This window comes from Eurypyga helias, unplaced genomic scaffold (assembly GCF_000690775.1).
Source record: "Eurypyga helias isolate BGI_N326 unplaced genomic scaffold, ASM69077v1 scaffold35896, whole genome shotgun sequence".
NCBI lineage: Eukaryota > Metazoa > Chordata > Aves > Eurypygiformes > Eurypygidae > Eurypyga > Eurypyga helias.
Window position 1 is genome coordinate 4,777 of NW_010256600.1, and position 13,216 is coordinate 17,992.

General features: G+C 40.1%; 1 protein-coding gene across 1 annotated transcript; it reads right to left on the bottom strand.

The window, feature by feature from the left end:
• Positions 1-1,724: 1,724 nt before the first annotated feature.
• On the bottom strand, positions 1,725-13,012 carry MRS2 (MRS2 magnesium transporter; the record flags this gene model as incomplete). The annotated part of the gene is made up of 11 exons (XM_010153721.1): positions 1,725-1,835; positions 2,948-3,061; positions 4,907-5,024; positions 5,977-6,129; positions 8,853-8,969; positions 9,642-9,772; positions 10,316-10,489; positions 10,958-11,070; positions 11,688-11,724; positions 12,734-12,807; positions 12,946-13,012. Coding segments are annotated over 11 exons (1,209 nt in total), but the record flags the coding sequence as incomplete, so codon positions are not given.
• Positions 13,013-13,216: the final 204 nt, after the last annotated feature.

Consider the following 13,216-nt stretch of genomic DNA (forward strand, 5'->3'; position numbering starts at 1 on the left):
CTTGGGCTCTCACGCTGGGGGGGGGTGTTTCTCCCTGTTTTCGGGCTCAGGGTTTTCTTTTCTCTACACTCAGATTTTGCTTGCTGTTTTGAAATCTGGCTGTGTCGGTCCACGGGTGGTGGCATACTGTATCATATGTTCTATTTTCTATTGTTTTAATTACTTACTAGTAGTAGCATTGTTAGTATCACTCTAAGTTTCATTTATATTATTAAATAGTTCTTATCTCAACTTTTACGAGCTTTCCTTGGTTGTTTTTTTTTTCTCCTCTGATCCTGAGGTGACTGGTACTTAATTGACAGGTAAGGCTAAACCACAACAACCTGCTAAGCAAAAAGGCTGCAGAAAATTCAACTAAGAAAGTCAAAAGCATTACGAACCCCCTTAGTTTTCTCACCTTCTTATGCCTTTTACATCTGTAGTTGAAGTCACATACACATAAAGAACACCTGTTTGAATATAACTATGTACTACCAATTTTGGCCAAACTAGCATCACAGGCCTGCAAAATCTGAATTCATTATTTCTATTTTTGACTCATTAGGCCTGAGTAAAAATGTTCACAGCTACAGTTACTGTCTTTTCAACCCCTGCCAGTAGAGGTTTTCCTGGTGGCACCTAAGAACTTATTCCATGTATGTTACAGAGAAGTTAACCCCCTCCCCCTCAACTGTACTATGTAGTACAAGCTATAGTTTGTGACCTGCTTTAGAAGGATTTCATGCTCTGCTGACACACACAGAGAAACAAGTGGAGAACTATGCTCTCAGAGTTCAGAAATAAGTCCTGAGAAATAAACAGAAAGACCAGGCTATAAGAATTTTACTCCTTCCTTCAGTCCATCACAGGACACCAGGCTTCCACACCCTCTTCTAACCTGGTACCTTACTGTGGTGCAGGCTAGTGCAAGCTTTGTCTTGTCTTCTTTGAGAGAGAAAGCAGAGACCAGCTTAAGAGAAACCAACAACTGGTCTGTTGATTCTTATCAGAATTTTAATCAGCCCTTATGACAACATGAAGAGTTGTTAAACTGCAGCTGTATCAATGTGCATTATATTGCACCTACTGCATATATAGGCATGCTTTTCTTGTTACTAAAACTGCATAGGTTTTGTGCTGAAATTAATTGTTAAGGAATACCCAAGACTGCCATGGCTCACTTCAACTAACGGAAACTACTATTTCTGGTTACTGCCAATTTAGAAGAGATGCAGGTATGCTTTTTGCTTTGGAAAATCTATTCTCTGCAATTATATAGGGCCTTAAAAAAAATCCATTAGAAAGGCCACTTTGGGGTGAATTTTTCTTCGATATTCAAAGTTGGATTCCTAAATTTGCAGCTCAGAACCAGAATTACTGATGAATGCTGAGTGCTGTCATCCTTAAAGCTGAAAATACTGTTCTCTTTAAGAAAGATCATTATGTGAGAAGTATTTGACAGAAACACTTGAAATGAGAATGCCCAAAAAGTACACGTATGTGATACATACCCCCCACCTACATGGGGTGGAGGTGAGACTACTGTGGAAAGCATGTTTCTCCTTTCCCTTGTTTTTCTCTATTCTTCTGTGTGAGTATTAAAATCTCACTATAGGTTTTGGCACAAAATATATATTAAATTAGTAAGTTTAGAAATTCTTGCAGTTTTCAGTAAGGAAGAACAAATGCAAGTGAAGTGTCTGAAGTCCACACTGTAACAATAAAAGTCTTGATGCCTGCTGTTCTTACTGGTTTGTTAATGTGCTTCTACTCAGCCCAAATGTTTCTGCTTTAAGGTTGTTCTTTATCTCCACTCTTCCAGCTGCTGGCTGGGATTTTTTCAAAACTGCAGGAACCTAGGCAACACACAAAATAGCCCATGATTACATAAGAAACTGCTCTACATGTAATAGAAAGAAACAAAGCTTTGCAGAAGTCTGAACCCTGATTTTTTTGTCTTATTTTCAGAACACTGTCTCTCGCTTCTCCCTCCTATCCCTTTCAGTACATTTCTTCAAGCCAGAGTCAGTATGTGCTGGAGTTGGTTTTGAGCAACATTTGAGGATAACCCAGTCAGTTGTAGCTGTAGTCAACAATCCACAATGCCTTCCGACTGCCTCTTACTGACAAGAGAGGGAAGAAGGGAGGTTTATCTTGGTCTCCCTTTCCTTATTTTGTCACTTATAGTATCTTGATTTTTGAATCCACTCCTATTATAGGGTGCAGAGGTACACAAACACAGTCCCCACTACCCTTTCATGCCAAAGTTTATGGAACAGGGATAATGACTCATACAAAATCTTGCTAATCTGAAGGCTGTCTCCTTGGAAATCTTCACACACTTGCCACAGGGCTATAAATGCCATCAGTATCAATGGCAAAGATGGCTGGTGTGCATGTGAAGAGCCATTGTAAACTTCAGATTGGGAGCCAGAACATCACAATTATGGTATCATTCTCCAGAGAGAGGTTGCAGCTATTACCTGTCCTCATTGTCCTTCAATCTTTATTTTTTTTACGAGACAGGGACCACAGATCCATAGTTGGTAAGTGGGAGGAGGAGGGCAGCACCCCTGATGTCCCTCACTACGCTGCTTTGGCAGCTAAGGCAAATTAGGACCATTACTACCACTAGCCTCAGCTTCCCTTGGGCTACCAGGTAAAAGTAAATACAGCATGTCTCCAGTAATAGCCTGCAGGTTCACTTCTAGTAACAGTGAACAGTAACCATTCTATGATTCTATGAACAGTGAGATACTGCTCAAGTGTATCTTTGCTAGTGCTGGCTTTCCCACCTCATTCAATCCATAAAAGGGAGAACCTTCTCCTTTGTCAAGTCAAGGAACAGAGACTGAGCTAAATTCCCCCATGCTCTGTGGCCCACTCCTCTACAATGGCTTATTTCCAGCTTTAGAAATTAATTGTATGTGCTGATTCTGAAGCAGAAACTCTAGGAAGCCATACATACATGAGGAGGTAGTGGAGGTTCCAGGTGCCGCCCAAGGAAGGAAAGAAAGCGCCGCCATATTAGACCGCTTCCCAGAAACATAATCCCCGTCACCAGCCAAAATATTCTGGGGTCCTACCAACAGAACATTCCTATTAGTCATGTAACTCTCTCTTCAGAAAAGGGATTATCCAAAAATAATCTCTTACTCCTCACCAGCGTTCTCTTCCTTTATGGAAAGGAAGTTGTAAATTCTCTACCATCAACAGCCAAGCCCTATTCTGGGAGAAGGGCTGTTTTATAGCAAAGTATTTTAGTTTCTATCACTATAGCGTATTCTGTAACTGCCCTATACAGTTCTCCTTTCTTCATCAGATAGTTTGGAAATTCAACCTCACTATTTAATGAAGATGGAGAGGAAGCAGTCTTTTTTTTTTTTTTTTAAGAGATAGCATGTGCAATTTAAATTTGTACCCCTGGTCTGTACTTCCTCTGTATCTCCTCTGGTGTGTTGGAAATGCCTTGACTGTTTGCCAGGTACCCTTGTTGACAAAGCTGGGCTTTACAGAAGAATAGATGACTATTAAAGAAACCTATGGTTTTATAGTCAAGTCCTGATTCAAACATAATTGTGTCTTCCCATTTCTTTTCTACGAACGTTACAAAGACAAAAAAGCCTGCGATACTGTGCAGTTAGAATAGCAGAATTTTTGGGGTTGGAAAAGACCTTTAAGATCATCAAGTCCAACCATTAACCAAACACTGCTAAACCATGTCCTTAAGCACCTCATCCATGTGTCTTTCAAATACCTCCAGGGATGGTGACTCAACCACTTCCCTGGGCAGCCTGTTCCAATGCCTTACCCCTCCCCGGGCCAGCCTGTTCCAATGCCTTACAACCCTTCCAGAGAAGAAATCTTTCCTAATACCCAATGTAAACCTCTCTTGGTGCAACCTGAGGCCATTTCCTCTTGACCTATCACTTTTCACTTGGGAGAAGAGACCAACACCCACCTCTCTGCAATCTCCTTTCATGCAGAGAGCAGTATGGTATCCCCTTAGTTTCCTCTTCTCCAGGTGAAACCACCCCAGTTCGCTCATACACTCCTCATTAGACTTGCTCTCTTTCACCAGCTTTGTCACCCTTTGGTGGACACACTCTAACAGCTCAATGTCTTTCTTGAAGTGAGGGGCCCAAAACTGAACATGGTATTTGAGATGCAGTCTCACCAGTGCTGAGTACAGAGGGACAATCACTTCAGGCCCACACAATGCAGGCCAGGATGCCACTGGCCTTCTTGGCCACCTGGGCATAATGCTGGCTCATATACAGCTGGCTGTCAATGAATACCCTCAGGCCCTTTTTCAATGGGTATCTTTCAAGCCATTCGTCCCCCAGCCTGTAGCACTGCATAGTGTGCTGTGACCCAAGTACAGGACTCAACACTTGGCCTTGTTGAACCTCACAGAGTTGGCCTTGGCCCATTGATCCAGCCTGTCCAGATCCCTCTGAAGAGCCTTCCTACCCTCCGGCAGATCAATAAGCCTGCCCAACTTGGTGTCATATGCAAACTTACTGGGGGTGCACTTGATCCCTTCATCCAGGTCATTAATAAAGATATTAAAGAGAACTGGGCCCAATAGTGAGCCCTGGGGAACACCACTTTTGACTGGCCAACTGTTTTTAACTCCATTCACCACAACTCTTGGGCTGTCCAGTCAGTTTTCTACCCAGTGAAGCCAGGAGTTGCCAGTTTCTCCAGGAGAATGCTGTATGAAAGTCTGCTGTAAAGTAATTTGTTTACAAAAAAGTGACTACCCTAACACATGAATCACTGGACAAAATTATGTTACTTATGACACTAATATAAATCTGGAGGTTTACCCATGAAAAGAATGGAGTGGTACCGAATATAAAATGCACCGTAAAAGCAAGGGCCATGTTTTATGTCACTGATAAAAGCAGCCCTTGTTCCTTACCTCTTCAAGAGATGACTCCAAGTTCATACCAAATGCAACTCCTATGAGTCCAAAAAGAGATAGAGAGAAAGTCCCCATAGTCAGCTGCAAGTTCAGCCTCATCATCACATTACGGTGGCTAAAGAAGGGAGAAACATCTGTAAGGGGAACCCAAAAATTGATTTGATGCCTAAATTCTCAAATTCCATACAGCATGCACTAAAACCAAATAGTGAGAGACAGGAAGTCATGCTAGAATTAGGCAACCAAACAAAACTCGTAAATTGACAGTATAAAGAGACTATAATTTTAAAATTGCTGCATCAGGATACGTCTAAGGCAGCACGTTCTGCTTAATCATCAGACGAATTTCCAGCACTGCTCAATTCTTAGAGATATATACACGGAATAATGGTAAATTTCCATGGAAATCTGTGCTGTTATCACAAACTGGCTGGAATTTATATGTCCATATTCACAAGCAACAAAAATTTACTGTTGACTTGCAAATGAATATACTTAGAAAGAAGCAGAGTTGGTAAATGCTGCAGATTATAAACTTGAGTTTGTTTTGGAGAATTCTACATTCAAGGCGTCCCCAATGCAGCATCCACCAATTGCTTCTACAGATAACTCCCCAGTAAAGAGGAAAAAGAATATTAAACACTGACCTCAGAGACATTATTTTTCAGTAAGAAAGCTGACTAGTAGTGAAAACTGTAGCATACAAAGAGAAAATGCTCCAAAGTTATTAATTTTTGTATCACTCCATAGAGTGATAATGCAAGTTGTACTGAACACCTGAGGAGCACAGCCAGACTCTTATTTGTTTCAGTTTTGCTGAATTAAGAGGAAACGTTAAGAATCTTGAATAAAATTTTATTTTGCCCCTAAGTTTGCAGACATTTCCTCTAGTGAACAGCTCCCCAGAAGGATCTAAGAGAAGCTTAATTTCTCCTGCTAGTGAAAACTGACGCCTAGCTAGAGAGGTTTTTACATATACTGATTAAAGTATCTTGTAGCCTTGCTTTATCCAGTTCACTTCTTGTGCTGTGCCTGGAAGTCCATTCAAACCCTCATGTGTAGCTAACCTGTCCAGGTTGATAAAGATTATGCTTTCTGAGTCGTCAATCAGTACTCTGATTTCACGAGCTTCATTTGCAAGATCTTCTGCTTGTCTGTAATAGCTCTCCAGCAGCAGCTCCATTTCCTCTGCATGGTCAATCCCAGATGTACTCTCCTCACTGTGAGAAACAATTTGTATTTTTCTGGTTAGCTACATGTCATATAGAAGTATATTACTGATGTATTGAGATAAGGCACACGAGCTGTGGAGGCAGCCAGAAAGAGTGCTGACATTAGATCTCAAAATCCAATTTTTACACGAGGAACTTTCATCAATACCAACAGTTTCAAATAAAAACTGTATTTTTATATCTATCAGCTGATCAGCATAGGCAATCAATTATTTCAAGTAGGGCAGTTAGAATTTCATATGCTCAAGGCATGCACAACACCACTAATCTTCCTTTTTCAGATATTAAAAAGGTACAAAGTTACATAATTTTATAAATAATATAAAGTTTATACTACTATAAATGTTTTTATTAAGTAGTTATAAAGTGCTGACAATTCTGAAAGGAGATGCTTAATTTCTCTGTGCCCTCAAGTGGTGGAAGCTGGTAACAGTGCAGTCAAAAGCTCCCAAGAATAAAGAGTCAATGCACAAAAAATTACACAGGGAGGGATGTGTTTTAGTGTACATTAAAACAGTTTAGTTTTAAGGTGTTTCAGCTATACACCATAATTAGTGCAAAATATTTTGGGAGCATGAAGCAGCCAAAGAGTAAGCATAAAATAGATGATGCTGCTCTCCTAAGTGAAATCTGTCTGAGGGACTTTTATCTTACTTCCTGATCTGACTGCTGGTGCAGCAGTATTCTTTGGAACAGGTAGGTATATTTTTGGCAGTGTACTGGATTGTTCACTGTGTAGATGAAAGCTGAAGCACCCAAAATCCACAAGAGCTTGGAAACTACCAGCAAAGCCATGAAGATTCTTCATATTTTTTTCTTTTGTAGTATGACTCCATTTCTCTACAAAGATGAAACATTTTAAAGAATCTCTTCCTGGCACTGCTGACTGTTAAAGGAACCTCTCTGAAATGTTTCCCCAAGAAAATTATTTCCAAGAAAAATATCTTAAGAATCAACCCAAGTAAGGTCCCTGGGGACTTCTAATATCCTATCCCAGCCAAAACCAGCACATCTATTTTCTCTCTTATGTTGTGGAAACTTTGGGTTAGCCAGGCTGATTTAAAAACCCGTCAGAGGGTTTTATTGCATTCAGATGAGACGAGTTGTAGACTTGAAAACCTTAAAGCACTATCTACCGTATTACAGATTCAGCTCAAGGTCCTATTTGATGAGTTCTTCCATCGTCTCCTCGAGGTGTGGATATACAAAGGGAAGAACAGGCATAAGGACTCAAAAATAACAGTCAGCTGATTTGCCTTCATTAACCAGCCTCCATTCCTCCTCACGAGTACTTGACAGTCTGCCATCCCTTCACACAAAGATACGTCTGCCTCGTCTTTCTCTGAGCTCAGCTCACCATTCGTGTTTCAAATGATCTCTGATGGAACCTATGTGCCTCACTGGGTTCCTCTACACCTTCTCAGGCTTCTTGAGTTCATCAAATACCACACATCACCTACAATCAATTCTGGGGCCAAAGGAGCTGTTCACACACTGCCAGCCTGCCTGCAAACATGCTGCCATGGCTAGAGTTTCCTGGTATGCCTCGTGAGTGGACTGCCTCACCACATCCTATAGCATAGCACAAGCACTCCAACACAACCTTCCAACATCTCTCCTACCCTTGTGCAATGGTTTCTGAAAGAAGCGATGAATTCCGGTTTCTCCTGACATGAGAGTGTAGGGTGACCTTGGTATCTTCCCTAGATGGTACCTTCCCAATACACTGACTACCATGAGGCAAGAAGAGATTTGTCAGCAGCTTGTATTAAAGTTCAAAGGAAGACTGTGAGCAAAACCAGGATGAAGACAAGCTTCTGGATCAATCCCAATAATGCTCCAGTAGATGCAATAGAAATACAAACTCCATCCCACTTGTGGAATACTGAGTTTCTGCTGCACATTTAAACTAAACTCTGCAGGGCAAGAAACTATCTCCTGATTTCAAACCTATGCTACTGTGTGAACAGTATTAACATCCAGATGCAATTATTCAGCAACTTAGCAAAGGACCCTAAGAGGTAGTTTCTATTACCTGATAAACATAAATATGTGTATATGCCCAAGATTTAAATACAATTCAGCGCAAAACATATTGGAATCTGACATATATTATCTTTCTGCTTTTCAGTTTTTCTTAAAGCAATTGGTGCTGATGATGCTGCTGCGCACTGTCTTTCACCAGAATTTGAGTGTGTGAAATCGGACTATTCCTGCATGTACATTTTTACTGAAGTGGTGCTCTTCAGATGCATGACAAAATTGTTTCAGGACCTCTTACCTTCAGGTTCTGCTGCTGAGTAAAAAGCTAAAGCAAGGTGTTCAGAACACTTTTAACAAAGGAAGTGTGGTGCCTGACCTATTCAAGACAAGCTTTAAAACATGCCTCTTTTTTTGGTGAAACTCAAGAAAATTGTCCCAGAAAGTGTTAATTTGTATTGAAAAATAACATTTTTCTCCTGCCATCTTGCTCCCACCCCATTATATACTAGATGAGATGGCCTGCTATGCTAAGAACTACTCGAAACTGCGTAATATGACTAGTGCTAATGCAGTCCCCCAGCTAATTTCTGAAGCGGCAAGCATTAGGGTTTAAAAAAATTAAGTCTTTTTCATTCTGCTTTTTGGCAGGGAACACGCAGCTTAGTGTTCAAGTTCTTCTTAAACAAAACACGCTTTTAAAAAGGTACGTAGTTTCAAAATATACATACAATATTTGTGGATCAGTCCATTTAGATAGACAAAGCTCTTCTATTAATTCCTCTTCATCTAAGATCTCCAGAATTGTTTCTCTGAAGACTTTAAGATCTGTTTCCAATTCTGACAAGCTGAAGAAAGAACAGGCAAAAGGTCAAGTAATCCCCACTGGCATCAAGCTTGCTTTGCCAGCAAGCACCCTCACCAAACTGAGTGGCCAGGGAAGACTTCTTTGCAAGGTTCTAAGAGCTTCTTCAGAAAATTCTCTACTGGCCATGCACTTAGCAGTGATCTGTCTGGAGGTCAGCAAGGTACAGACACACACTAAAAGGGATTCAGATGTATGTTTGGGATATATTTCTAATTCAGAAAAACACAAGCACTCCATGAGCATGTAGGGAGTGCATATTTGCACTGTCCTATCAGATGGGCTAATAACATGAAGGTACCAACGTATTAGTACTAGTAACCCTTAAGTGTAGATCCAACGGCTAATCTTAGTTTACATTATGAAAAACATTTTCATGATGTTACTTTGTTCTTGTAGGTATTACTTTGTTCTGTTAGATGCTATTTAAGAAGCTTTACTCTATTTCTGACAACTTGGAATAAATTTCCCTTTTTCTGTTTTTTCCCGTATCACTAGGTATTTCATAAACTGATTTTAACATTTCAATAAGATGCACAACCCAGCGATAGAGTAATCCACAAAATTCATATTAGATGATATTTTTTCTAACATTTAATTGCATATAATTTTCTATGGTCATCTTCTAGTCTCTTCACAGCTTACTCTTATTTACCTCTTGCCATTTTGCAGGAGAATGTGCAGTTTACTCCTATCCACAGACAAAAGCTTGGGGTCCACTAGTGCTTCCAGTGTCTCAAGGATCTGAGGCTGCAAAGTGTTAAGTCTCCCCTGCAGTTTGCTGATCTAGATAACAACATGATCCTTTATAAGAATTAAAGCAATCCCTTTGGAATTACTTGGGCAACTGAGTCCAGCCTCTGAAGACAGAATTCACAGCAGTAGGCAGTTAACACAACATGCTTTCCAATGCTCAGGAAATACTTGCTATATGGATACCACTTACAAGATAAAGCTAGTGCAAAATATAGTATTTTATAAAAGTGATTAGCATTGAACTGAAACCCAGTGACAACCACACCAATAATGCTGATAAAGCTAAAACACAATTTGTCTAGAAATGTCGTATTAGCATTACCTAGATCTCATTACTGACTCCTGTTCAAGCAGCACTTCCTTGGGAAGGGAATAGAAACACACATACACACAAAACCAACAAAAGCCCTAACAAAAAAGAAGAGCTTCTACAGTAAGTGTGAAATACATATACAGCTGTGTATGTATAAATATTAACACAAAAAGAAAATCATACTGTCCTTTGTTGAAGGACATACTGTCCTTTTGAAGCAAAACTTCCAAACCAATTTAAATAAAAACAAGATAGCTCACCCGGTACTGCAGGATTGCTTCTATAGCTCTGAATTCAAAGGGCAGGGAGTATGTAACTAGCTGACCTTCCCCAGTCAGCTGAGATGCTAGTTCACTGAAGAGCCCGTGTTCCAGATTTAAATTGCGGTGATCTAGTATCAGAAGAAACTCTGGTGTTATGACAGCCTTCAAGAACTGAAAAAGACAGTGCAGTACAGGAGTCTGGAAAAAAAACTCTCTGAAGATTTCTGTCTTCTCATGACTCTGCAGTGCATTTGATTATTTAGACTTCAATAAATATATTCTCCAAATGTCTTTTCAGGCAGGAAAATAACAGAATGTCATGCTAACTGCAAACTAATGCATTCCCCATGGTTCAGACACAGCACTGTGCTAGTGCTGGTATGACTGAGAAGAGGCTCCTCATCTTTACTTCTATGACAATGCTAGTTAACGTTTCTCCTATGCTTAACTAGCAAAATGGTCATTAATACATACTGTTGGTAAACCTGTATCTCCGATTGCTAGGCAGAGCTCCAAAGACACATTTACTGCTGGACTGCATGTCACAGAAAGCTGGTATGAAAAGAACCATGCAAGAAAATGCAAGTGTAAGTATAAGACACAGCTCAAGTTTACACTCAACTACAGGAAAACCATTACCTCCATTCTCATGATGATCCTGTTGTTCCTAGTTGCAATGCTCATTAGGTGTTGAAATCTTAGATCTCGAGCTTGGAGACCCAATTCCTGGTATAATTCTGTTTTCTTTTTTTCTATCATAAAAATATTTCTAGATTTAGACATTTGGGGGCAAGCATCTATGTTCCAAAACTACATTTTAGCCTGTTATTCAGTCCAGCAAAATAAATAAAAGCTGTGCTATCTTTAAAATAATTTCCGACCTACTGATTCCTCAATGTAATTTATTTTTTACAAAGTTTTGAAGATTGTATCTCAAACTGAAAAATTCTAGATAAAAGTGAGAAAGTTGGCTGTAGCAATTAATTCCATGTCAGAAGTCAAGCGACTGGTTTGAGAAAGTACATGCAATTCTACAAGAAGAGAAATATCAGCAAGGGAAAGTAGCATGCTCGTCAAAAAGGTAAAACACAAGTAAAAATGACCTTCCTGTGAGAGATGGTAAACATTATGTTCAACATATTACTTAAAAACACACAAAAATTGCAATGATAAAGATGCTAAGAAGATCAATAGAAGGCAGAAAAACAAGAGGAAACGTTGCAACATCCCAAATTAATAAACACATCAAAGTATCCCTAATCTAATTTTCTACCCCTAGTAGATTCCCAATTGGGCTTTTCTGCATTGGACAAGTTAAAAAAAAAAACCAAACCCAAAAAAACCAAACAAAGCTACAATGAAAACTCACCAAAATAGGTGGTATTGCCCTCTTTGTCAAGCTTCATCTAAAGGAGTTAAAAAAAACAATTTTTTTTCACAGAACTACTATAAAACAAGAAAAAAAAGGTCTAAAACTGTTTTCACCTGCCTAGAATTCAAACAGAAAATACATTATGAAAGAAAAGCAACTCTTCTTCATATTTCATCCCAATTAAGAAAAAATTTGCATCAAATTGCCATATATTTCATTGTGTTTGTATATATACCAAACAAACCCAGTGTCAACTGTGGGACCAAGTTCATTGGGAGGAGATGAACTACAGAGGATCAGACTTGTTTTGGCACACAAAGGCATCTTACATTGTGGATTACAAATTTTGCTATTTGCTCTGGTGAAATCTGAAATTTAAAAAGTAGAGTACCACAAACAACGCAGCTAGGCTTTGTGTTCATGTCAGGTAATGCATTAGCATGCTATTCAGCTAGTAACGTCCATCTAAATTCTTCTTGCCTTAGCACCAGTCATTCAAATTATTAATTTAAAACTTCTACCTCCTAGTAAAATTATTTTATTGGAAAAACTACAAGGTGTCTAAGAGAAATTATACGGCCACAAAGACCTAGCTGCATACACCTTACGGCAGAATGACTACTTGTCATTCTCAACAAGGAGGTTGCAACTTCCCTAAGGTGCACTAAAAATGTCAATCAAGGCTTGTTTTCCCCCTGAATCCTACGTTTGCTTAGAATTACAGATACAAAAACATATGAATAATATTTTTAAAGGTATTATCAAGCCTCAACAAACTTAACAGGAAACCTTCTGACTGAAGCATTAGGAGTTGACCACAATTAAAGCAAGAGACCATCAGCAGATGCTTTATCTTAGAAAAGAATCTTCACAAATGCTGGTCCTTAAGTCAGAATACCTTTAATAAACAATTTAGACCTAGGGATGCTCTCCAAGAAGCACTTCAGTTTGCTCTTATGATGCTTTAAGAAAAAAACAGCTGTGAAAGAGCAGGCATCTTGCATAAGCTGCCCCCGTTGGCAGAAACAGCTGCACGTACTTACCACTGCAAAAACAGGGGACACACTAGCTAAGGTGGCTTGGGAGGCCTCTGTTGTGGTATGTTGATAAAATTTACCTGGGGAAAGATAAGACATTTCTAGTTCCAGCACATGCACTTTAATTATGTGGTGTTCAGCTACAAGGCATCTACATAATGCACTGGCAAAGAAACTCATAAACCTTAATCATGAGAAGGCCTCTACAAACTTGACACCCGCCCAGCAGAGGCCGGTCAGGACGCCGTTACCGCACCAAGTGCGGCTACAGCCAGTGTGGTTTTCCTGTTCCCGGACAGGGTGTCACTTTCCCTCTCTCCCTCGCCTCCCGCGGTTCTCACACGACGACGCCTGGCAGGGGGGCACAGCGGCGCAATAGCAGCCGCGCGGTACCAGGGCCCGGCGGGGCCTGGCCGCAGAGGCCAGCCAACAGCACTCTGGCCCGGTCCCTAGTCCCACCACTTACCCGCCCAGCGCAGCCTCCGGGAG